This window comes from Sylvia atricapilla, chromosome 6, assembly GCF_009819655.1.
Source record: "Sylvia atricapilla isolate bSylAtr1 chromosome 6, bSylAtr1.pri, whole genome shotgun sequence".
Taxonomy (NCBI): Eukaryota; Metazoa; Chordata; class Aves; order Passeriformes; family Sylviidae; genus Sylvia; species Sylvia atricapilla.
Genome location: NC_089145.1, coordinates 18,886,699 through 18,912,297, shown reverse-complemented (window position 1 = coordinate 18,912,297; position 25,599 = coordinate 18,886,699). Strand labels below are relative to the sequence as shown.

Sequence of the window (25,599 nt, the reverse complement as noted above, 5' to 3'; positions counted from 1 at the left end):
ATTCATTATTTCCTAAAGGAGACATATTTGCACCTCATTGAATTTTAAGAATGGTCCATTAAGCCCTTGCAAAAAAAAACTCCATGTCAAAAATGATCATTTGGTTCCTAACATGCTGATCCATCTCAAACAGTTGCAGTGAAACAGCACTTCTGATGTTCTTTGGTATTAAATGAACGACCTAATCCTTTCAAGGATCCTTTTGTGGATCATCCTCCTACTACAGGTAATGCCTGGGCAATGACCTCAGTTGTCTTCCGCTTGCATGAGAAAAGCCTAAATGCTGGCAGCATTTAGAACACAGCAAACCAGATAGAAAAGGTAATGAGGTTTGGGGGGGGCTAAGCACAAATAAGGAGTGATACCTGCAACAGGACATATCCTGGGACACCAAGTGATTATTGTTACCTGACTAACGCTCTGGAGCTGACCCCTCCTCCAACATGTTTGCAATGCTTAGAATACCAACAGATCCAAACCAAATTAACAAAGAGCACATAAACCGACTGTTTTAAGTTTTTTGCTCTTCACTGTTATGAAAATACTAGAATAATTTTTTTCTAATATCAAAAATGCAAGAGCTTGGAGCATGCTATTTCCTTGTTTATTTTTTCTCCTCAAATAAACAGAAAACAAGTCATAGGTACACTTAGCAACTGATGCATAAGCACTATTGTCCATCCTGTATTATCACAACTTCTTTCCCTCTGGAAGCTTAGAATCCTTCAAAATTCAATTGGAAGGCAGAATAAAAGCATATTTAATTCTAATATTGTTTGAATTGATTTACTGGGCTTATGAGCAAAGAAATAGTCTGGGCCTGCAAGGTTTATCACCTCACTCATACTAAAACACTCTCCAACTAACAGCCTATTACTAGGAAAAAAGGGTCAAAAAATATTTCTTGGTTCAGTTCTACTGATCTAATGTTCTACTGATCTAATGAAGAGCTCCATCTCATAACAAACATAGAAACTTACTGCAATTTCCCAGGTTGATGTTGTGGTTTAGGAGGGGCTGAAACTGAAGGAGCTGCAGGAGCTGAGGCAGGTGCTGGTGCAGCCACAGAAGATGGATCACCAGTATCAGCTGGTATTTCAACTTGCTTCCAGTCCTGTCCTTCCTCTACCAGCAGACCAATTAGTGAGCCCAAGCGAACATTTTTGCTTCCTTCTTCCATCTAAATTAAGAACATTAAGTTACATATCACACTGTCTGCCTTCATATGACTAAAACCAGTAGACGTCAAAGTTTCAGGCATATTAATGACAATTCATCAGAAAGATACATCCCATTTTATTGCTACTATTAATAAGAAACTTCAGGACTGAAATTAATTATAATTGCTATTATAAGGAGAGGAACATTAAATTATGCCCCAAATCCCATACACCTAAAGTTAGCACTCAGAAATCAAAGTAACTTTTTATACACACAGCCTTTACAACCCAGAACAAGACTAGAAAAAGAAAAATGGTTACAATTTTGATTAACTTTTCATCTCCTGGATTTTTGAGTCACTGCTACATTTTCATTACTCACAATAAAAAAAAAAACTCTCCATAAACCCCAATGAACCCTAGAATCTCAGATGTAGAAAGAGCTGAAATAAGTAGAAGGACTTTAGAGTTCTGGGATGAGAGGCTGGACACAAACCACCAGTGTGGATTTGCAGCCCAGAAAGGCAAATGCAGGAGCATGGCCAGCAGGGCAAAGGAGATGATTTCTGCCCCTCTACTCCACTTCTGTGAGAACCCACCTGGAGTGCTGTGTCCAGGTCTGGAGTCCTCAAAAAGACATAGACCTGTTAGGAGTGTGTCCAGAGGAGGGCCACAAAGATGACAGAGGGCTGAAGCACTTCTGCAAAGACAGGCAGAGAGCTGCGACTGCTCAGCCTGGAGAAGAGAAGGCTTTGGAGAGATATTATAGCAGCCTTCCAGTACTTAAGAGGGTCTTATATGAGGGAGGGACATATATCTGCCTTTTTATACAGGCAGGACAAGGGGCAATGGTTTTTATAATCAAAGGGGGCAGGTTTAGATTAGAAAGAAATGCTTTACTCAGTGGTGGTAAAGCACTGGAGCAGGTTGTCCATAAGGATTGTGGATGCCCTGTTCCTGGAAACATTCAGGGCCAGGTTGGATGGGGCCCTGTGCAGCCTAAACTAGTGAATGGCATCTCTGGTACAAGATGATTTTTAAGGGCCCTTACAACCCAAACCATTATATGATTCTATGGTTCTACGCCATAGAACCTTTAAATGTCTTGGGTTTAACTCAGGAAGAGTCAAAAATATCCTAGTTTTGCTGACAAACCAACAAGGCACAGGTGACCATGACAGGGAGGAAAAATTAAGAGATAACGTGAACAGAGAAGTAAAATTCCCTTGGGGCTTTTGCAACTGCAGAATAGTGCTTTATTCACAAACAAATATATACTAAAGTAAATATTTATTTCCTCCACTGGGAAGAAAAGGGGACAGAATTTATGCTTTGTCGCCAGATTGACCCTGGGTTTCCCATAGCAGAATCTCAGACACCTGGATTCCTAAAGCAATTTTAATTGTGGCCCAGTAACACAAAGCCAGCTCGAGCTGGGCCTCTGGAGAAGGGCCACAAACAAAGGAATCCCTGTGCTTTTATACTCTCAGTCTGTGCTGCCAATAGTCTGGGGTACTCCTGCTGAGCCCTTGACTCCTGCTGTGCCCCAGTGTCTGGTCACCTGGCCAGTGCCACAGGTCCCTGTGCCCTTTGCTGTACAAAGGGTCAGCACCAGATCAAGGCCCCTTTTCTGGTGCTCCCACCATGTCCCCCACCCCGGGCACAACCTGCAGCTCCCACTGCAGCGGCACATCCAGTACCTGCTCTAAGTCTATTCCTGAACAATTAATCACAGTTCTTAAACAATCATTCATCATCTGTTTTGTCCAAATTGAACTGTAAAGTATTTTAGAGAGAAAAAAAAAAAATTAAAATCAGTGTTAATTTCAGAAGCAACTCTGCTGAAAGAATAATCATCATTCTGAAATAACCCTTCTAATATTTCATTCAGTTACTTAATCTTCTACCGCATTTTACACTGACTCAGATGTGATCATTAAAAGACCTATTCAGATAGAAAAGAAATATATATGCATGAGATCCTATTTTACTGTTAGCCTGCTCTTCCTAAACCATACATAGATTATACAGTCAAGAAAAACCAAGAAGGGTTACAGAAGTTGATTTCATTTAACCTAACGAACCTCCTATATTTAAATGCAAAACCCAAAGCATTAAGCAGACAGTGAGCTCATTTGACTTAAGTTTTCCATACTGAACGCTGTCAAGACGGTTCAGAATTGTAGCTGGCATCAAAAAGCACACCATTTTTGTATTATTTCTTTTAAGAAGTGAGTGAAATTCAGCAAGATGCTAGCTCAGAGGCACAAAACATTCTTCAATTCCCATCAACTACATCACATGTGAAACTTCTGAGTGGCCCTTGGAAGGACAATCTTTTCAATAAGTAATCATCACCCCATCCACAAACCTGACATAGCTCATTTTATAATGAGCCTTACACAAACATCTACTGAACACAGAAATATCCACCAGATACTGCAGAAAAACCAAGGATCACACCTGAGCTAGGGAAAAAAAAAAAGAAAAAAAAAACAAACTGAAAATTTCTGATCTTAGTGCTCTTCTTGTTATTTTAGTTTCTGAATCATCAGTTTCTTTCTGTACTTTTTAGGAGACTGGAATAAAAGCCAATCTATTCTGTACTCTAATTCTCAGGCCCACCATTTCTAGATTCCAAGGATTAAAAGAATTCATTAAAAAATGGGTTTGCATAATGAGTTGTCCACATTACTCCAATAAAGCTGCCTCTCTCTTCTCTTATTCTGAAAGATATAATAGTTATTTTATAACTGCTGGCATCTCCTCAGGTTCAGCTCATGGCATTGGATTGTTACAGGATGATATGGATATAACTAGGGCTGAATGTCACTGCTCCATGACACTGATATCATGCAGCTGGAAAGTCTGGCTTTGATGTATCAAAAAACGTGCCACAAGAGCAATACACACAGTGAAATTTTGAAATTTGCAATGCATTTGAAATACAAGAAAGGAAATAAAAAACCCACAGCTTCTGAAACACTAATATTACTTGTAGCCATCATTAATTACTATTAAAGAAATTTAGCAAATTTCAATTTTTTAAAAACCTCTCTCTAGGATTAATTCTTAAATACTTTTGACAGAGAGAATCCCCATATCTCCCCCTCACATTATCTAACAAAGCAGTGTCTGCAAATGCAGAATAGGTTGCACAATATTTTGTCAAGGTTGTTAAGGGCAAGCTGATTTTCAGAAACATTCAAAACTGAAGAGAGATTTAAAAATAGTGACAGCATTGCCCAACAATTGTTTAAATAACGACATGGAGACTAAACACAGATTAAAAAATGGTTCTGATGTGAGACTTTATCCTGGCACAGCAGAATAGATCCTGTGAAACCTATTAAACGTGTTGTTCCATGGTTGAACACAAATTTAGCAACGCAATTAAAAGAAAGAAAAAGATTTTAAAAACTCTAGTCTATATACACTAGTGCTTAAATGCAAGTTATCCTGTAGAAATTGAACACTAATGACAGTTTTTGTAAGCCCTGACAGAGTTCATTTACAGCTGAGTTCCATCTTACACCCCCTCTCCTCCCCACCCCAGCCTTCTATCTCGAGACTTTCACTCTTGCAAAGGATGTTGCCTTTGCTTATACAAAAAAGGAAGATACCAACCAGAGCATCACTTCTCAAATGCTGCCACACAGGAAACTACTCCCCCTTTTCTATTTTTACAAAGGATAACTGAACAAATACATGCTGATGTAAGAAAATGCAACTGTAGCAGAGATAGGAAGTCTAATCCAAAAAGCTTTTGTAATAGCAGCAGAAACACATGCCCCACTGTACATAGCGTAGAATTTTCTCACAGCTCCAGGAACCAGTTTGTACACATGCTCATTCTGCTGTTTCCTAAATAGCTGGACTGCAATTAATACCAGTATGCCTAATTTGAATAATGATGTGATCCATACCACATGGGTAGATAGTCCTCAGATGAGACCTCCCTAACCAAATGACACAATATTTACTGAAAATACACATCTCTCATATTTTTATTTATTTTATTCCAAATCCTTCCAATTCAGCCTGTTGTTTAATTACCGTGGAGGGAGAGAAGAAACAGCTGCAATACACCACCAGCTGAGACTGGTTTAGAAAATTTCCAACTCATCCCAGTTCTTGCTCTTTATATTAAGCTTAATCAATCTAATTTTGATAGAGGAAATGATTAACTCCAAGAACTATTCTCTACGTCAGCCCATCTTGTATAACATTCTACCCTGAATGACTGGCACAAGACAATCCAGCACAGAGGCAACACATCCTGGGTAAAGTACCAGCCAAAATTCCATATTGCAACTGATTGTTAATTGTTTTCCTGTAACTCAGAGTAAGAGGTGTCATAAACTACAATACTCGCCATGGACATAATTCACCAGGTGTAAAACAAACCAAACAACCAGGTTAAGTGAAAATCCATTAGCTGTATACAGAATCATGTACCAATAGTCTGGTACATGCATGGCACAAATACAGCAATTATTTCTCCCCAGGAATGCAAGCAACTGCGTTTTTCAAAATGCTGAGCAGAAATTTAGCTATCTAGTTTTTGAAGCAATATGCTAAACAACAGTCTGACGTTACAATACCCTACTGAGAAATGCAGGATTCCTACCAGTATTTTAGCCAATATGCCATCCTCACTTGATTCCATGGTAACCACTGCTTTGTCCGTTTCAATTTCACACAGAGCATCACCAACATTCACTGTGTCACCTGCAAAATAAAACAGAACTTAAGAATACTTATCCTAAACTTCCTTTCAGATTTAACCGTTGAAGATCGATATTCACCATATAATATAGTCATTTTCTATTCTTTAAAGTCGATCCCCCATCATTACTTATCACATTGTATCTTTCCTTCCCAAATAAAAACACCAAGATTCAAGAAACACAAACTGCTGTGGCAGAACACTGACACATTCCAGGTACTGATGTTTACAGTAGGCTTCCCAAGAGGAAGTACACGCACAATGAAATTTATTTCCAGAACCTCACACTCAGTAGCACTGCCATGAATAAAATACTGAGCCTTCCATATTCACTGCTAGCCACCAGTCAGAGCAAGCTATCTAAAACTGCTTTGGACAATGGTATCATAGTTCTGTAACTGGTGTCTACATGGTTAAAGACATTCAAATAAAAATCTCTGTAATTTCAATGTCTTTGGGAAAGCATAGCTGCAAGCTTGCTTAACTTCCTATATATTTCAGAAAGGTATTTTTAAGCATTCATTCATACTTCGTGAAATAAAAATATGCGCAAGTGCCAGAAATTGCTTTTGCAACATTACACAAATCCGAGATTAATTCTGAAGCATACTCTTCCTCTGCTTTTGAAGAATATCTGTATCTGCTAGCAGACGATAAAGGTATTATATGTCTGGATTATTTCAACAAATCAATACTGACTAGATGTCCAATATTAAACCTAATGTTACGTTAAAAGCTATGAGGTAGTTGAATGTTTTGGTTTCCAACAGAATACAGCTTTTTCTCCTTATAGAGACAACACATACAAGCCTAAAACATGCCTATAATTTTATATAAAGTAAAATTTTACTATTTCCCCATTACCAGAAATGCTTGCAACAGCATTACCTGTCTAAGCATTTAGCTGAACTACTGATATCACCCTGCTTAAGTAGCAGAATTAAAACCTAGTGCAGGTTACCACCTACATTTAGGTAAGAAACAACACTATTTAAAAAAAATTCATTTCCTCTTTCAGGATTACATGAATTAGAAAGGGAAAATTAGGTGTGTACGTCACTTTTGTTGAATGAAAACATCAAAAGCTCAGTCACCTGCATCGTTTTATAAGTCATAAACGTTCCTGTTACAGAAATTGGTAGAGAAATATACTTCATCTTTTTAATGTAATAATCTAACAGCCCCATTCCACTTCGCGATAATTAGAGCATGAAGAGTTTATAAGAGGAAGTCTGTACAAGTATTTTAATTTCACTGGATCATTAATTCAAGTAGGCCATATATCAGATCATTAGGCAAGTCTTTCTCAGCTGTTAAGAAATCAAATTGTTGGGCAAATTCTGTAATTTACAGAGTTAAGACTGGCAAGCAGTAAAGAGGTTAATGCTGTATCTTAATCTGCCATCAGACTGTAAGCATTCTGCACCATTAAAAAGAAATCTCAGTGCTCAGAGACTGAGAGCAATACTTCCAGCAGGGTAGGCCAGCCAAGCAAATACCTTCATCCATGTGTTTGTCACATGTCACATCTCAACATGGTTACTTGAGGCTGTTCATGGAAAATTAACTTTGTCTTGCACAGGGAGGGCAACAGAAAAGTCTTCAGACATTACTTCTCCACTATTTTTTTCTTTCCTTTCATTACTGCAGCCATAAAGTTACCACAAATTTGAAAGGCAATTGAATAAACGCAGTATAGGAATTTGTCAGAATTCTCTTCACTGCAGCAATCCAAGTCCTGTGTGTGTTTCAGTACCCAAATGCAATAGAAAGGACCATAGTTATTTTCCTCAGAGATTGCAACACTTGTGATCGCTCCTAACTGATGTTCAGTTTGATGTCAATTACAAATCAGCTTTCCCAATAATTCAAATTGGAAAAACCACTTTTGCAAAGGCTATCTTGGCTCTTACACTTTAAACTGAGAGAGCAGTATTTGCCTCAACCAGAGCTCTCTGAGATTTTATATAACGCCCTCAATTTTTGGGTGGAGTTCAGGTTCTTTTGTTTGTTTTTTGGTTTTTTTGTTTCTTCATTTGTTTTTAGTTCTAATGATTAAACTCCCATGGCTATGCTGAGTGGTTAGGATCTCTACTGAAGCAGTTTCCTTCCAGGACATCCAATTGGCATCCAATAGCCTTGGTGCTCTGTTCAATTACTGACAGACAAGAATACAAATTACAAGATACAAACTGCATTTCTTAATGCTGCAAATAAAACCAGAATTGACTGAACATAGATACTGAAGTCCCTGGAGCTGATCTCTCAAAAGGTTACACTGCGTGTAGATGCTGCCAGCACTGTTGTATCTTCTGTTTTCTGCCCACATTAACAAGAGGATTTTGGTCTCCTGGGCTGTCATTCTACCATCTTTCATCAACATTAAATTCATACATAATAAATGCAAGTTTTTAGAAACATAGTTTTATCTTTGTGAGAATGACTTTATTACCCACAGGAATCAACATGAAACTGCATTAACAATGAGAAGGAAAAGTAAAGCTATCAATTAAATTCTGTGCTTTCCCTTCTGCAGTGATGAAATTATCTGTCCATCCTGTGAAACGGTAAAATGAAAACATTTGATATTTACACAAAGAACAGAAAGATTATCAAAATAGTATTATACTGACCTCTTCTGGTTACACAGTGACAAAAATATTTCATATGCAAGTGGCTTGCTTCTGTCAACTGCTTAAAAATATTTATTTTCTTGGACATTAGATTGTGAAACATTTATATTCAGCAATAACACTACTTTTACATGGCAAACACTCTAGAGAATTAAGTAGTTAAGAGCATCCCTTGCAGAGAGGTGTATAAGCATTAAATCACTTCACTATTTTATTAAAAACTTATCTTCTCTTTTTTTAAATATTGTCTTTATGTTTACTGTCCAGACTCTTAGAGGAAACAAAAGTATTGACAAGAACTAATTATGGTCATAGATATGGCCAATAAAATAAAATACTATATTTGGGTTTGGTCTTCTTTCTCAACAGAAAACAGTCAAAATACTAAAATATTCAACAATCAAAATACTAAAATAATTTTCTTTCAAAGTCTAATCATCAACTAAGATGTGATTTTGATTTAATTAAAATAGGCATAAAGCTTTCTTTTCTTTTGTGTTAGGATGGAAGGCTAGTGGAAAGACTGAGAAAAAAACTGTATCACTTTTACTTTCTAACACTTTTTTATGAGGAAAGTGGATTCATTCATATTAGGGAGCAAACTGGAATCTACTTCAATTCCTACCATGCTCTCTCTGCAATTTTCTGTAGTTACTGTAAAGCAGGCTACTGTTGATATTTAATGTTTTACAATTATTGACAACAAATATAAAAAGGACTTTGGATCATTCTTTCCTCTCTGCATCATCTTGGACTTCATTAACTGAAGTTTCAAGAACAACAGTGCAATATTTTTAATAGACAAACTTCAGAATTGCTCCCAGTAAATTCTGCAGAAATTCTTATTGAAAGTTTCATGAGCAAAAGGCCAAGTCCATGACCAGAGCAAGTAGCTGCTTTCCAGCCACCTCTCAAAATGAATCCAAAATGTAGGAAAGCAAAGCACTCCAGTAACACAATAATGGAAGCTGTATCAACACTTAAAAGGGTAAGCCAAAGGAAAAGGCTTATCTAGGCACAATTGTCAGAACACATTTAGCTACCCAAATTGTGTCTGTCAAAGATAATAAGCTTTAAGATATTTTCCTGCAGATGTATTTGTCTCTTTAGGAAATCTAAAAATGCCTGTGAACAAGATATATATTCCTAGTGCTATCCAAAACCCTGCAACACATCCTATACCAATGGACAAAAGCTATGTGGAATCCAAAACTACAGTCAAAATTCAGGTTTAATATTAAATTGGAGAAGGGACAGGGTAGGAGTAAACAGGACAAAAGTGTCGTGACAGAGGAGGAACTGCTGACTCTTCTACAGATCATTTTTCATTTACATATAACCTATGTAAAGACAAAACTTGACAGAGTTTTTATCCAGTTGCTCCAAAATATTTTAACAGAAGCACATAGTAGTCAGAGCACAGAGTTCAGGCTTTTTTGGATGAGTGGTTGGTTTTCAGATTGGGGTCTTTTAGGGAAAAAATTCCTCATTTGGTACTACGAAAGTAATGAAAGTAATTTACATTTCTCTCAGTTTTAACTGTAGCCTATAATTAAGATATTAAAGACCATATATTTCATGGTATTCCATACCACAGCAGAAAAATGAAAGAGAGACCCTCCCCAAAGTCAGTGGCCCTCAGACTTCCAAAGCTACTGAGCAGCATGACAACACTGAAAATTCAAAACAGCACACACACACCCTGGAACAGCCTAATGGAAATGTTTCAAAAATATGATCAATATAACCTTTTGGAAGACAATTAAGCAAAAAACGTTTCAAGAATGAAAAATTTCAAAACGGGTATAGTTCATTATGACAGCATGCATACACAAAACACTTTGTTTCAAAATACTGATCTATAACCAGGAAGAATTATCTTATTTTTACAGAACAGATTTACATACTGAAAAATTACAGAAAATGTGACCACAGCAAATGCTATCTTACCTTCCTTTTTTAACCATTTCACAATGTTTCCTTCTTCCATTGTTGGAGAAAGTGCAGGCATAAGAACTTTGATACCAGGTGTACCTGCAAAACAAGCACATGGCTATCAACTGAGTATTCTTTCAGTATAATTTTTTTCTCAGTTAACTGCTTAACACAAATGAAACTAAAAGTGCATGAATCTGAAAGATAATTGAACAAAAGATTCATTATGAAGCTCTTTTTTTAAGCTTACTTACAAGCATGTACCCCAAAGAGCTCAAAGAAAAAAGGCATATTAGAAAAGAAACTGAAATTCGCAAACTCTGAATTCCTAGACCTGAAGTTTTGTTGATCATCTTGAAATCCACCAGAAGCACTATATCCTCCTTTCTCCTGTCATCCTTCTCCTCCTTGACTCAGGCTGTGGAATTTTTTCCAGATTAAACCATGTATTTTAAATTAATAAAGCCTTTGTGATTCTAGTATTCCAGACTGATGATTTACCCCTTTCACTGATGAACTTTTTTAATGTTTATTTCTTCTTTTTACTAGAAAACTGTATCTACTTTGCAGAAATTGCTTGATTTCAACTATCAATGATTTCATCTTGGCTCAGTAAACCCATATGCAGATGCAGCACTGTGTAAAAGCAACTGTGTGCCATGTTAGTGGGATTCTTCTGAGGGCAGAGCTCAGGATACAGCATAGTCCTTGGCTTCAGAGCAAATTACACCTCTTGTCATCTGATCCTCTATATCAAAGGAGCATTCTGACATTAATATGAGAGATACTACCTTTCTGAACTTTTAAATATAGTTATGAAGCAAAATAAAAAGAGCATCTTTTTAGACCAGTTTTGTAAAAGCAGCTTTCCAGTAGCTGATTTTTGAGGCTCTTTCTTGAACTATTATGTCTGAATTTGTGTTCAGTTACAGAACAGAAATAGACACATAGAAGGTGCACTGTATACAATGGCAAAATTCATTTCTGCTTCATATTCCCCTTTCTCTCACACCCAGAATTAAGGATTGCTATCATTCAATAGGAAACACCACCACATTTCTCCCAGATGTTTTACTGCTTGGAGTAGTTAGAAAGAGTTAAAAAGAGACACTTAGAAATTAGTAATTTTTTCAGTTCTTTCTTTATTATCTGCTTTTCAGCTCAATAGTCTTCTAGTTTTTTTCCTTGCCTCCTTTGTTTCCCAAAAGTAGTACTAAGGTACATGGAGGACAGGGAGGTGATTCAGGACAGCTTCACTGAGGGCAAGTCCTGCCTGACCGACCAAGTGGCTTTATATGATAGAATGACTACACCAGAGAACAAAGAAGGGCTATAGATGTCACCTCTCTGGACTTCCAGCACTGTTCTCTGTAAATTGATGAAATAAGGATTTGCTGGGTGAACTGTTTCATGGATGAGGCATGGGTTTGATCCTGGGGAACTTGGTCATCATGTCAATGCCCCCATGGCCATTGGTGACAAGTCTCTTAGAGGTACTGGCAGATGAAAAGCTGTCATGTGGCAGCTTGTGGCTCACAGAACAGAAGGCAAACATAGCCTGAGATAAATAAAAATCAGTGTGGCCAGCAGGTCAAGGCAAGTGATTCTGCCTCTCTATTCTGCTCTGGTGAGATCTCACGTGGAAAAATGCAACCAGCTCCTGAAGCCTCAGCACAGGAAAGACATGGATGTGTTAGAGGGGGGTTCAGAGGACAGCCACAACAATGATGAGGGAGGGAACGCCTCTTGCATGAAGAAACATCTAGTGAGTTGGGGTTGTCCAGTCTCAAGAAGAGAAGGTTCCAGGGAGACCTTATTGCAGTCCTTCAATAGTTACTAAAGGTGGCTTTTCAGAGGGACGGGGACAGACTTCTTAACTGGGCCACTAGCAACGCAACAAGGGCTAATGGTTTGAATTGAAAGAGGGAGGATTTAGACTGAGTGTAAGGAAGATTTTTACAGTGACAAAGGTGAAACAGAAATAGGCTGCCCAGAGCGGTGGTGGATGCCTCATCATTGGAAGCATTCAAGGTCAGCTTGGATGGGGTTCTGAGCAACCTGGTCTATTTGAAGATGGCCCTGCTCATTGCAGGGGGAATGGACTACATGACCTTTAAAGGTCCCTTCCAAGCCAAACCACTCTATATTTTTTTTAAAATGTGAAATGGAAACATTGTAGTAAACCTCTAATGATCTAAGCAGCCATCAATGATCCTGACATTTTAAAATGTACTAACAGCAGAAAGTGAGTTAGTTATTCCCTAAAGCCCCCAAGACAGCAACACAATCAGGATCTTGCTGCCCGAAACACTTGAGTTTTGTGGAAACGAGCTCAATTGCATGGCTGATGTTCGCAGAAGACTGCATAAGCAAATACACTTTTTTTTTGTCTGAGTCTTTCCATGGTAGTTTCAGTTTAATATTACTCATGACTGTCATGTTTAGAAATATATCCAGACAATGTTCTTTGTAACACTCACAATTCCCATCTGAATTACCCCCATGCACTTTCTTTAAAAAGTTTCTTGCAACTTCTCATCTAGGACTAATATACAGAAAAATTAACTATGTTATGTATGCAAATGCTTATCTGTGTTCATTTACCAAATAAAATCTTGTAGTATTAGACAAATGATTGACAAATTAAAGCACGAGTTAACAATTGTCTTATACTATACATATTGACTCAAAAATAATTTCTCAAAAACAGCAAGTAGAAAACATAATACATTATATGACACATTATAGGATGCAAAAAAGCATTCTCAGTTTCATTAGTATAACTTGACAAGTCTGACTTTCACAAGCAAAACATTATTTTGAAGTCATATCCCACAAATATCTAGAATTATTGAGAATTAGTGGGCAGACCTCATTTCAAAAAGTGAAAATAATCCACAGTTTTAATGAAGAAAAAATTAATTTTTAAACATGGTGGTTCATATTTCTCTTCCCTAAAGAGCTACTTGATCCATTTCCCAGAACATGCTTCATACTTTGGCACAAATACAAAACTGAGCAACAAATTTGTGCCACTGTTAACATTTTCCCTTCAATGTTATGAGCAACTAGCACAAAACATACAATCCAATCTGGTCCTTTCAACAACTTAAGAGAGGAATTCCAGCAGCAAGCAGCTATGAAATGGACAAATAATTAAATAAAACTGGATACAAAGTAGAAGACAGGACCTTGTGCATACATTTAATGCTTATCCCCAGAGAAGTTCAGTGCTGCTGCAATTAAGAGCCTTGTTCTTAATTGAGAGACACAAGAACACCAGCCACAACAGCCTTTCAAAGCTGTTTTAGTTGCTTTTTAGTTCATGACCACACACATACAAAAACCAGGCTTAAAGAAAAGCAACCTTACAGTGTAGAATTACCTCCACCAAACGTTATTTGCCCTCATTCAATTAAAAAAAAAGGGATAGTAAAAGGAATTGTTAATTGCACTGTACATGGAGCCCTTACAAGCACCTTGGGAAGTAAACACTGTCACTTTGCAATTGTGGGTCAGCAAAAAGTTCTGGCAATTTGCACAGAATGTCAAAGCTCATTGGCATATTAGAATTTAGAACCATAAGCAAGTAAAACTTCTAAACTTTCAGTCACCATCCACTGATTTTTACTTCCATCAACAGCAAATATGTTATTACACATCAGTTATCTGAATATAAAAGCAGGAACATTTAAAAAGAACCCAAACAAACTTGACATGAACAAGACACTGCTATTTTCATGACAGTGTATCTCTGTGTATCGAAGAGAATTTATTCTTGGTGACATGTTTTAACCATCAAGTTGAATCTGGGAAGATTTCTGCTGCTTTCCCTCTCCGTGAAGGGATTTAGTGCATTTTTAACCTGTCCCACCAGAGAGATACTTCATAACTTCCTACATACACTCTGTAGCCAGTAGAAAATTGAAAAACTTACTGCAACTTAACACTAATGATAAGATTATAAAACAACAAAAAGAAAAATTGACAGACCTCTAACATAAAGAGGTCATTCTATTATTTCCATTTTCTCCTTTTCCCCTTTCTCTGTGACCAACAAACTTAGAATTCCATTCTGAATTAATTGTTTTAAGTATGCAAGACAACTTTTCCTCTACCAACAACACAAACAAGGACAAAGATAGAAACAAAAAATTCACATGACATGAAAAACTGACAAGTGGCTTTTTCAGAAACAGAAAAGCAGAGAAATAAAAGTAACACTAAAATAAAAATTACTTATATTTACATTGTCAAACTAGGAACCAAGAATGAGTTTTATGTCCAAATGAGCTGTATTTTGCCAGAAAAGTTAAGACTTCTTGCCTTTAATTTTCAAGGCAACAATAAAGTTAAGCAAAATGCTGTCACCAAAATATACACCACCTTGAAAAGGTGTAAATACACTAGAACGGTTGCATGAGGAAAGCCTGAATGAGTTAAAGGTGTGATCCTTACTGTAAGGAATTAAAAGATTTTAGTCATTTGCATGTCCAAATTTAGTAATTTAATTCCAGATATATATTAAGTACTCTCAACATAAAAAACACAATAGATTGTCTGGGAGGACTATAGAGAAAAGCTATTTAAGGAGCTAAATAAGACAAATTTAGGAGTAGTTTATCCTGCATTATATTGTATTTGCATACTGTATGTAGAAAGAAGCAAACTTTTTCTAATAAAACTTTAAAACAAATCACATTTATTTCAAGAAAGGGATAGACTTCGCCGTATTACCCACAACAGGTTTTACAAAAGAAAAGATTTTCATGCTGCAAAGCAGCAAAGGCAACCAATGCTGGAAAGAAGGGAATGTTGAGGTCTAAATATGATATTAAACTGTCTCTGAACTGCTACTGAGTTTTATTCTATAAGGTTAATGAAAGCTCATTTTTTTGTAAGTGCTCTTAAACCCCAAAGAGTTCAGGTATTTCATGCTCAGCATCACAGCAGGACCTCATAAAAATGCGCCTTATCACTGTTTAAACGTTTTACAAGCTGTAACTCATAGAGCAAGTAGGGAAAGATCACATTTCTTTTCAGGATCGGTAAGTCCCACATCTCTTAGAGACAGAAAAAAACATGGAAGGGCAAATGATCTGCCTGATAACCGTGTAACAACAAACCCCTGAAAAATACATCTCAAAAAGGTGTTGTCATGCACACCTTGACTTCTATGTAGGAAAGGATGCTAGGCATGCAACTAATAAACCCTGTTTTTCCATTAAAAAAATCAAATATAATTACATAAAAGATACATCACACACCCTTCTCCAGTTACTTGAAACATTACCAGGAGAGTAAGATTACAGAAAAGTAGTGGAACTGCGAAACACACATCAAAATAACCAAATAAAAAACTTTCTTTTTCACTGTTTAGCTATACTTCTACTTAAAAAACACACTCCTGTTTTCAACTTTTTCCTTACCCACAACAAAATACTTTCACATTTGAAGGCTTAATTAATGTCCCTCTCTACATTTCCATTTGTTGCTTTCTAGACCTTTAAGAAGTCTCTCATCTCTCCGAGTTTTCCCCTATGAGCCCGTACACACCCCGATGTGCTTTGAGCGCCTGCAGAGCCCAGCCCAAGCACAGCCCCGCGCAGAGGCTGTCACCGCTCTCCCCGCTCACTTCCCACACCATGGAACCCGCGGGAAGGACTGGCGCTGCAGAAGGTCATGGAGAGCCTTCTCCCGTGGGAGGGAGCCCACGCTGGAGCAGGGGAGAGACCCCGACTCCTCTCCCTGAGCTGCGGCATTAACAACACGGGATGAACTGACCGGAACCCCTCATTCCCGTCTCCCTCCGCAGCTGGAAGGAAGGACGTAGAGCAGGGTGAAGGAAACGTGGTTTGGGGTTTTTTTCCCCTCTGTGCATTATCCTGCTCTGATTCTGATTGGCAATAAATTCCATTAAGATCCCTAAATCGAGTCTGCTGTGCCCATGACAGTAATCGACCAGTGGTCTCTCCCTGTCATTATCTCAATACATGAACCTTCAGCTCTATTTTCTCTCCCCTGCCCAGTTGCGGGGAGCTGTAGAGGGGCTTTGGCCCGACATCCAGCCAGGGTCAACCCACCGCAACTACCGCAGCTCCCCGCAGACACCCCTAGAGCAGGGCACCCGGCCGCCACTCACCCAGCAGCTCCCAGGTGCCGTGCAGGTGCCTCCATCCCGCCCGGGCGGGCAGGGAGAGCCCCGCGCCCAGCGCCGAGCGCCCGGCCCGCAGCAGCCGCAGCACTCGCTCCCCGCCGCCGCTCAGCCACAGGGACGCCGCCATCTTGCTCCCCACCCCCCGGCCGCGCAAGGGCTGCCCGCTGACTGCCTGAGCAGAAATAACCCGGCACGCCCCCAGCGTGTGCTCGGCTTCACCGAGCCTCCGTGCCCCGCCTGCCCTTCCTGCTGCACCTGCCGTGGGATTGGCCGCCTCCATCACCCCAGGAACGGGCAAGTGCAACCACGCGGTCACACGCGCCCAGCCCGGCTGCTCGTCCCCAGGGCGCACCCGCGTCTCCTCTAGTCACTGCCGGTTCCCTCGGGTCGGTGCCCGCGGCCGGGAGATGCCCAGCGCTCCGCAGGCAGCCACGCGGGCCCCCAAAGAAGGCCCCGAGCAAGGACCCCGCGCTGGCCGTGCTATGGCGGCCGCCGGCGGGGACGCGGCGCAGGTAACGGGGGCCGGGGGGCGGCGGGGCCGCGCCACCGCTCCGAGAGCCCCCCGCGACCGCGGGGGTGAGGCTGTTCTTGAACCCTGGCAGTTAGGCAGCAGCTTCGTAATGGCTGATTAGTAGGGAGGTCCTGGGAGTGTTGGTGGATGGCAAGTTGACTATGAGCTGGCAGTGTGCCCTGGCCGCCAGGAGCAAATTCAGCCAGCAAGATCCAGGTGGACTCGGTGTCCAGCATTCCAGGAGCAATGTTCGTAAGCTAAACCACAAGTTCCACCTCAATACGGGGATGAACTTCTCTACGTTGAGGCTGGCAGAGCCCTGGAATAAGCCGCCCAAGAGAGCCGTGAAGAACTCTGGAAACATTTCAAACCCAGCTGGAGGCTTTCCTGTGTCACCTACCCTAGGTGACCCTGCCTTGGCAGGGGGATTGCGCTGGATTATCTCCAAAACTCTCTTCCAACCCTAACTATTCTGTGCTCCTATATAAACATGTTACAAAATTTAGTACAGTTTCCAGAATGTTGCCAGCTGTCCGTCTGGCTGCAGCTACGGGACTCACGGCTCTTTTTTATGTTAACTGGGGTTATTTGGGCTTGTTTTTCTTGTGGTTTTTCTGAATTGGTCTTTGATTGAGGGTTTATATATCATCACAGCCAGAACATGAGCTGGCAGTACTGTGTTTCATCAAACACAGTAAACATTGGGCATATGGAAGCATCACTTGGACAAGGCTGAGAGCACTTCTCCAGTTTGTAAGTGACACTGGTGGAGAAACCAGCCCATGATTCAAACCAGCATGAACTGATGGCAGGGACATGAGAGGTATCAGCGGCCTAGATAATGTGGCCTGTCAGGAAAGAGGGAAAGAATTTAGTTCATCATAAATAAAACAAAGTAAAAAAAAAAAAAAAGAGCAGCAGATTGAGTTGTTCTAATACATAAAACATTGCCACAGAGGTGAAAGGGAAGACCATCCTCTGCATGTCCGTGATCTTTGGAAAGAGAGATCAAATCTTGTGACTCACTGCCATTGGAGGTTGTAAAGATGAGGTTAAAGTAGGAGATTCTGAACCTTGTCAAACATTCCCCAGGCTGCCATCTCCAGTCATTCGCCTTCCCAATCTTGTGTCTTAGAACCACTGCCTCATGTTCCTATTCCATGCTGCCTCCCCTCCCTTAGTTCTCCAAGTCCAGCACCACCTGGAAATACTTCCTTCTAAACATTTCAGCAAAGGTATTGGCACCAAGTAACCACCTGCCTACCATTTTTGCTGTGGGCTGCTTTTGCTTTGGTTCTCTCTGTTCTGTGGTGTTGACAAAATACTCCCCCCAAATGTGGATTCTTGCTGCTAAACAAAATATTTTTCTTGGAAATATTATTTGATGGGCTTAATGACCAACGTGAGCAGTAAAGCAGCTAATCATTTGTCATTTAAGAAAAACTTTTAAAGCTTCTGGTTACTGCACTAAAAAAAAAAAAAAAGAATCCTATAAAAAAGGCGCACCATAAAAGCAGCTGTTTTACTGTGGTAATGTAGGTAGAAATGTTACTTCTGACACCAGAGATACCTTTGGCTAATATACAGATATAGATATTAATGTAATAAACAATGGAATATAGAAAAGTACAAGATTTTTTTTCCTTCTAAAGAAATATTAAAATAATGCAATTTGCCTTCTGACTAAACTGCCTGTAAAGTAACTTTGTGTTCTAAAAATGTAGGAATGTAAAGTTCATAAAATAATTTGCATGTATTTTCTGTGGTGTTTTTGAATGTTGTTTAAAAATATGTATTGACTAATAAAATCTACTGAAATTTGAAAATCAAGCAAAATAAATCTACATAAAAGCTGATGTAATAGGAAAACTATTAGTCAAGCTTTTAAAAATAGATAATGTTAGTTGCATTTATTTTCCCTTTTTTTTTTGTGCAATAGTCCATTACATAACCCTGCTGGTGTAATATCTATGGGCCACTGCACTTGAATAAATTTTGGATGGGACCTTTCCTGTGAAGGATAGTCAGGCATGCACCTTTTTTGGAGGTTTTGTTTGTTTGTGCTGTCCCTGGCAGAGCATAAAGGGTATTGTGTAAATACACAATTATTTTGTAGTTAAAAGTTCACTGGCATAAATTAGGCCATTTTGCTGCAGTGTGAAAGGTCTAATCCTTTTAACTCAGTTTGAGAGCTTAAATACTTAGGTTTGAGGTGTTTCTGATGGTTTCTCGTACATTTATTTTATTTTTAATTCCTTTTTAGGATGAGTTACATCCAAGGAATCTTATCCCAGAGCTTTGTAGACTCTTTTATGGTTTAGGCTGGGTAACAGGAACTGGTGGAGGAATCAGCTTGAAACATGGGTAAGTAATGATGGAAGAGAAATAATGTGATGGTGAGAGAGAGGCTGGCTGTGTTTAGTAGTTGGTGGGGGCGTTTCAGTTCCATGAGAAATGTTTGCAAGTCATCAATGAGTAATAAGTTAGTGGGGGAAACAAACAGTATGCCAAATTTAACCATACAGGAGGGAGCTGAATAGTCTGAATGAATCATTGCAGACCCTTCACTTGAGAGAGACAACTTCAGAGAGCGACCTTATCCCGTCCTTTTCCTACCTTTGTTTAAGGTACATGAATTGTCTTTAAAGAACAGTTTGTTCCCCCTTTTTCATTTCGATGACCGTTGAATTTAGAGTGGCTTACATCAGGCACACAGCTTTCAAATGCCTGTGGTTAAATAAGATCAGTCTCACCCTGGACATTTTGCATGCCAGATATTTCCTCTGAGACAGAAATTGCTGTTCTACTGAGGTGATTTTGAAGGAGACTAATACTTTACATGTAATGAAATCACAACAGGTAACAGCAACAATTTTTTGTCTGTATCTCCTACAGAGAAGCACCACTTTGTGTTTTAATTTGCTTGTCTCCCTCGTATTCATCATCCCCAATCCTTTTAGTGGAAACAGAGCTCCTCTCAGTGGCCACTGAAAAAAAGTCCTCATTCTGCAAAAAGCCTTGCACATTGCCTGCAGTTCTGTACCCAGTCACAAGTTTGTGACATGGGTCTTGAAGTATCTGACCTGTCATTTTTCTGATATATACTTGCATGCCTGCCATTGCTATTTAAATATGGATTACAAATATATATATGAATAAAAGGCCCTAAATGCTCATACTTGTGCTGTTTGAACTTTGTGCAGATCATTTCACCTCCCTGCTTGATTTTGCAAGCAAAGCAACAACAGTAATAACAATGAGATTAATGAAAACAGGGTAAATTCTTGTTTTTAAAGTTGTCTGCAGGAAGATCTTTCTAGCACTAATTTGTTATCAGTAGCTAAACGTAGCCTATTTTCTTTATCATTCCAGTGCAGCTCCTATTGGTTGTGGCAAGATAAATGGCATTATCAGAAAATGCACTAATATAGTAATATAGTTTTCTTTAGTAGTTCTATAACTTATTTACTTGGCATTGTTAGAAAGGAAAATGTAAAAGAACAGTTGAAAATTGATATAATTATATCAACTGTTTTTACCAGCTGATCTTAATCAACCCTACTCACTGTGCAGTTCTTATCAACTATCAAGAAAATAAAATTCCAATTTGGACTTGGCATAGCATATTAAAAATGGATGTAGAATTCTTTGTGAGGTATCTTGTATTTGAAGACTATTTTGTCACCAGATCTTCTGGTTAGGTTCTAAAAACTATAAAAATCTGGTTGGAGAAAAATTTTATGTCTGTCATAAGTAACTGAATTTACCACTTGATTTCTCCTCTTGCTCATGCATATGAATCAAGACTAAATTAATGCAATACCAGCAGTGTTAATTCAGGAATATCATAAATTACAAATATGCCAAAGCCACATTTTTCTGTGCTTCACAGACATTTTAACGCTGTGAGTAGTACATCATCTTAAGAGTTTTATTTCTAGAAGAATAAAAATCACAGTATTGTTTAGGGTGGTAAAAATCCTTAATATCATGGAGTGTCCAACCATGAATCTACCACTGCCAAGTTCTCCACTAAACCACATTCCTAATCACCAGGCCTAAATGTCTTTTAAAAACTTCCAGAGATGGTGAGCCAACTGCTTTCCTAGGCAGCCCATTCCAATGCTTGGTAACTCTCTCAGTGAAAAATTTTTCCTAATATCCTATTTAAACCTCCCCTGATGCAAATTCACATCATTTGCTCTTGTCCTGTTGCTGGTTACCTGGGAGAAGACACCAACCTCACCTTGCTGCACCCTGCCTTCAGGCAGTTGTAGAGAACAGTGAAGTCTTCCCTGAGCCTCCTTTTCTCCAGGCTAAACACCCCCAGCTCCCTCAGGTGCTTCTCACAAGACTTCTGCTCCAGACCTTTCCCTGGCTCCAATTCTCTTGTCCAGAAGTACAAACATCCCATGGTCCATAGGAAATGTACCTGTAACTTGACTAATTACTCACTAGATGTCTCTGTGCTCCTGAATTTAGTACGTGACTGCTGAAGCCAAATAGTGATTGCAGTTCAGGGAGAGAATCTAGTTGGAGGGTTTGTGCTGATAATGAAAAATGCAGTACCATCTTGAAATCATTTTAGTTTCGGTCAGTTTTTACAGTGTTTTGTTCATATAGTCCCTGCAAGAATTAACGCACTTCTACTTAAATTTCAGTCATTTAATTTCATAAATTTCATAGCACTGAATTAGTGCTATCTATTTATCAACACAAATAAACATGGAACTACACTAGAAACCTAATCTACACAGTTAAAAAAGAAAGTATTTACAGCATTGAGTGTTGCAGATAGTTATTACTGTTCATAGATAGTTCATGGATTTTTATGCAATGGTTTTGTCACCTGCCTTGTCACACATCAGTATCTGCTTGCAATTTCTCATTTAATTTTCATTCTGAATTCTAGGAATTTGATATTGAGTTACTGCAGGGAGAGACTGTTTCGTTTTGTTGGGAAAATAAGGCTGCACTTCTTACATGTGTTTCAGCTATCTGTCAAGCTTAAAGCAGGGGTTTGTACCCCTGAAAGTTAGAGATTTTATTTGTCCTTGTACAATTTGGTTCTATTTTGAAAAGTATCTACCTGTTGGTGTATGGAAAAGAGCAAGAAAGTTTTTAAATTGTGAGGGTCTAGATTTGGTATTTTCTTTTCAGTGGCTCAAGAGCTTGAATGCCTGTACAGTGGAACAGTCATCTCAACTGTGTTTGTTGACTTTTCTCATCTGCAACTTTTCCTAGGGATGAAATCTACATCGCTCCTTCAGGAGTCCAAAAGGAAAGAATACAGGTGTGTTAAACTGCACTTCTATCTCAGAGCTCATCTTGAGATGGATGGAAGTGCCTTTCTTTAGAGATTCATTTTTGCTTATGTGAAGTTACAAATTTGTTATACATTACTGAAACAACTGATGATTTCTCCTAGTACTCCACTATCACAGGAAGCCAATATGTGTTTCAGTGGCCAGTGTAGATTAGTCTTGATGTTCTCCTTGCTTTAAATTAAGACAAAGCAGTGTGAGAGTGGGGCATTACTCCAGTCTGTTTTTATTCTTTGTCAGACTTGGTTGGCTGTACCTGTCTGGCTACAGTTTCAAGTTACCCACGTAAATAGACATTAACACCTCATCGATGTGTGTTTTCATTTGAGTGATTGCAAATATTTGTCTTAATATTTTCAGTAAATAACTGGGCTCTCCCCTTGAAAAGGTGACCTTGTCTGTCTGTCTGCTTTCCAAAAAAACCCAAAATGTAAGAGGAGGGGAGAACAGTAAACAATACCTATTTTATGACAGCAGGAATTCCCCCAGAATAGAGTAATGCATGGAAAGGATTTGTCATCTCATAAATCTGAGGATAAATAAAGTGAGGAGTGAAAGGAATTTCTTCACTGATAGAAACTTGGGGTCCCACAGCAGTGTTTGCTGGGGATGTGGAGAACTAAGGCAGACAAAGGTGTTTGAGATAACCACGATGGTCTGATCTGTGTTCAGAGTAACAGAGGATTAAGTGCACTCAGAAAGGAAATCTCCTGCAATTGTATTTTCTGCTGATTTTTAAAATAACATTAGAATTCTATTATTGTCCTGAACAATTCTTTGTACTATTATGAATAGCTAATTGATGCAAAGGTAATATTCATGTAAAGCTACTAAAAGCAAAGTTTAAAAAGAAGTAATTCTACAAGTTAAATGTATCATTGTTAAGTTTAACTCATGTTGTTTGCTGATTCTTTTAAGTAGGGAAGGAAAAGTACATCTACGTTTCTTATTTTGAATCAGTTGCTACTTTTCCTTTTGATCTATTGTTATTACTGAGCTACACTATCTCCTTTCTGAGAAAATTGTAGATTTACAAATACCTACATGGCATCAGTCTGAGGAAAAAGAATACCTAATATTAATTTCCTTTACACAATGTCAGTAAGTACTATTAGAAGCCGAAATAAATGTGGAGCATTACAGCACTTTTATAAAGTTAAAATCACATTCTGTATTAAATACGTGGTTTGTATATATTTGTTTCCCTAGAGGGAAAATAAAACTATTTGAGGTCAAATATCAAACAAAACTATCACAGATCAAAATAATTTGTTCTTTCTTACAGCCAGAAGATATGTTTGTTTGTGACATGAATGAACAGGACATCAGTGGTCCTCCACTGCACAAGAAACTAAAGAAAAGCCAGTGCACGCCTCTTTTTATGAATGCCTACACTATGAGAGGTATGTAGCAATGTTTGCAGTTCAGCAGTGACTGAAACACTGTAAATGTACATTTACAAAATTGCTATTCAGTACCATATTCCTTATACATAGAAGTTACAGTGAAATAAACATGAAACTATAAAATAAATTGATTTGCAAAGGTATATATACAGTGGGATATAATCCATAGTAACACCCTGTCGGTATCACTTGCAATTTCTTGTAGCTATGCCTGTGATCATGTTTTCAGCACTGATTTTTAGTGCAGAATACTGGTAGGTTACAGGGGAAGCCCAGGATTACAGCAGTTTTATATCAGTGGTTTTGCCATTTCAGCTATTACAGTTTAAATCCTTCTGCATCCATTTCTAACAGTTAGAAATAGGTGAAAACAGTATGAAACTTTTCTTTTGCAGGTAGACAGTAAAAGAGAGCTTTTGATGTTGTGTAAAATTTACATCTGTTATTTTAGAAAGGATTTGAGGAGTCTCTTCCTGCACAAACAGCTTACATGTGTACTCAAGAAATAGCAACACTGCATCTTTATAAGTAGATTATAATTATTGTTTACCTATCTTTCCATCATGACACAATAAGATAATGATGAATATTTTTTCAGAGAATCAGCAGATAATTAAAACATAAAAAGAAAATAAAAGGCTTTAAACTTCCATCTCACAAATTGGGAATTCTGTATAATCTCAGAACTCTGATAAAATTAACAGTATCTCAGACGTTGCAGAATGTAAAGAAATGTACAAGTTATGTTTCTGCTTGAATGTGTACAAGTAGTGTCTCTCCTGGAATTTGTCACTAACTAAAAGTTAACACAAGTGTCCTAAGACAATCCATAATTATCCCTTATATATGAGTAATTGCCTCATACCTTCATTTAGGTTGTTATATATTTTTCCTCTCATACAGCAGATCACCATTTGCTAAGATACCAATCAAAGGAAATTAATCAAGTATGCAAATAAAATTTTCATCATAGACACATTTTAAAATTAATTCTAAAGTTTCTTTTTCTGTTCTTAGGGGCAGGTGCAGTGATCCATACACATTCCAAGGCTGCTGTTATGGCTACCCTTCTTTACCCAGGGAGTGAGTTCTCTATTACCCATCAGGAGATGATAAAAGGAATCCGGAAGTGTACTTCAGGAGGCTATTACAGGTACTTCTCCATATTTAGGAAAAGAGGCATGATATTTGATCATTTGTTTTCAGCAATATAAATACAAGTTATATACTTGAGTATATATACTTTATATACTTTGAGTTATATACTTGAATGTGTATAATATAAAGTATTAGGAATAAGAAGTAGAAAGACTTCTGGAATGAATGAGTCACCACTGGCTTTCTGTAAGATCTAAAGCCTATGGAAGAGATCTGAGACAAAATCTTGTAATGTCAAGGCTGCTGTGGTCTGTTGAGCTACAGGAAGAAGCCAAATAAAGAGCTACATCCTGAGATGTTACCACATCTGTACAACATTCAGCTGAAACTGGAGCCAGCCAACACCAGGTTGGATATATAGCATGTACAAACTACATTTGGGTGGACTTCACATATCACTGCCTGTGCTAGTTTAGGGCATGTTAAGAGAGTAGAGGATTTCAGATTTACTTGACAGAGTTTGAAAGAAAATTCAGAATAAACAGCTCATTAAAGATAATGTTATTACTTTTCAAGGATGAGCTCTGAGGTAAGTGCTGAGTTATTCCAAATTATGTGTGATGGCTTGTTTTGAGGTCTCCACCCA

The 25,599-nt window shown here is 38.4% G+C and overlaps 2 protein-coding genes across 5 annotated transcripts in view; one reads left to right on the top strand and one right to left on the bottom strand.

Moving 5' to 3' along the window:
- The window catches only part of PDHX (pyruvate dehydrogenase complex component X), a 31,284-nt gene extending 14,296 nt beyond the window's left edge, over window positions 1-16,988 (bottom strand). The window contains exons 1-4 of one of the 2 annotated variants that reach the window (XM_066321020.1): window positions 16,870-16,988; window positions 10,473-10,556; window positions 5,791-5,891; window positions 981-1,180 (exon numbers count right to left, since the gene is read on the bottom strand). In XM_066321020.1, the coding sequence (XP_066177117.1) occupies window positions 981-1,180; window positions 5,791-5,891; window positions 10,473-10,556; window positions 16,870-16,894 (410 nt within the window). In that variant the 5' untranslated portion in view covers window positions 16,895-16,988. Of the gene's footprint in view, window positions 1-980; window positions 1,181-5,790; window positions 5,892-10,472; window positions 10,557-16,599; window positions 16,772-16,869 lie in introns of those variants that run through there. The other variant, XM_066321019.1, reaches the window with a different exon arrangement.
- Window positions 16,989-17,003: 15 nt separating this feature from the next.
- APIP (APAF1 interacting protein) overlaps window positions 17,004-25,599 on the top strand; it is a 529,312-nt gene continuing 520,716 nt past the window's right edge. For 2 of the 3 annotated variants that reach the window (XR_010743805.1, XM_066321028.1), the window contains exons 1-5: window positions 17,004-17,126; window positions 19,389-19,489; window positions 22,370-22,418; window positions 23,735-23,852; window positions 24,873-25,008. Coding sequence is in view for 2 of the 3 variants with exons in the window: in XM_066321028.1 (XP_066177125.1) it covers window positions 17,022-17,126; window positions 19,389-19,489; window positions 22,370-22,418; window positions 23,735-23,852; window positions 24,873-25,008 (509 nt within the window). In the remaining variant the exon portion in view is untranslated. The other variant, XM_066321029.1, reaches the window with a different exon arrangement.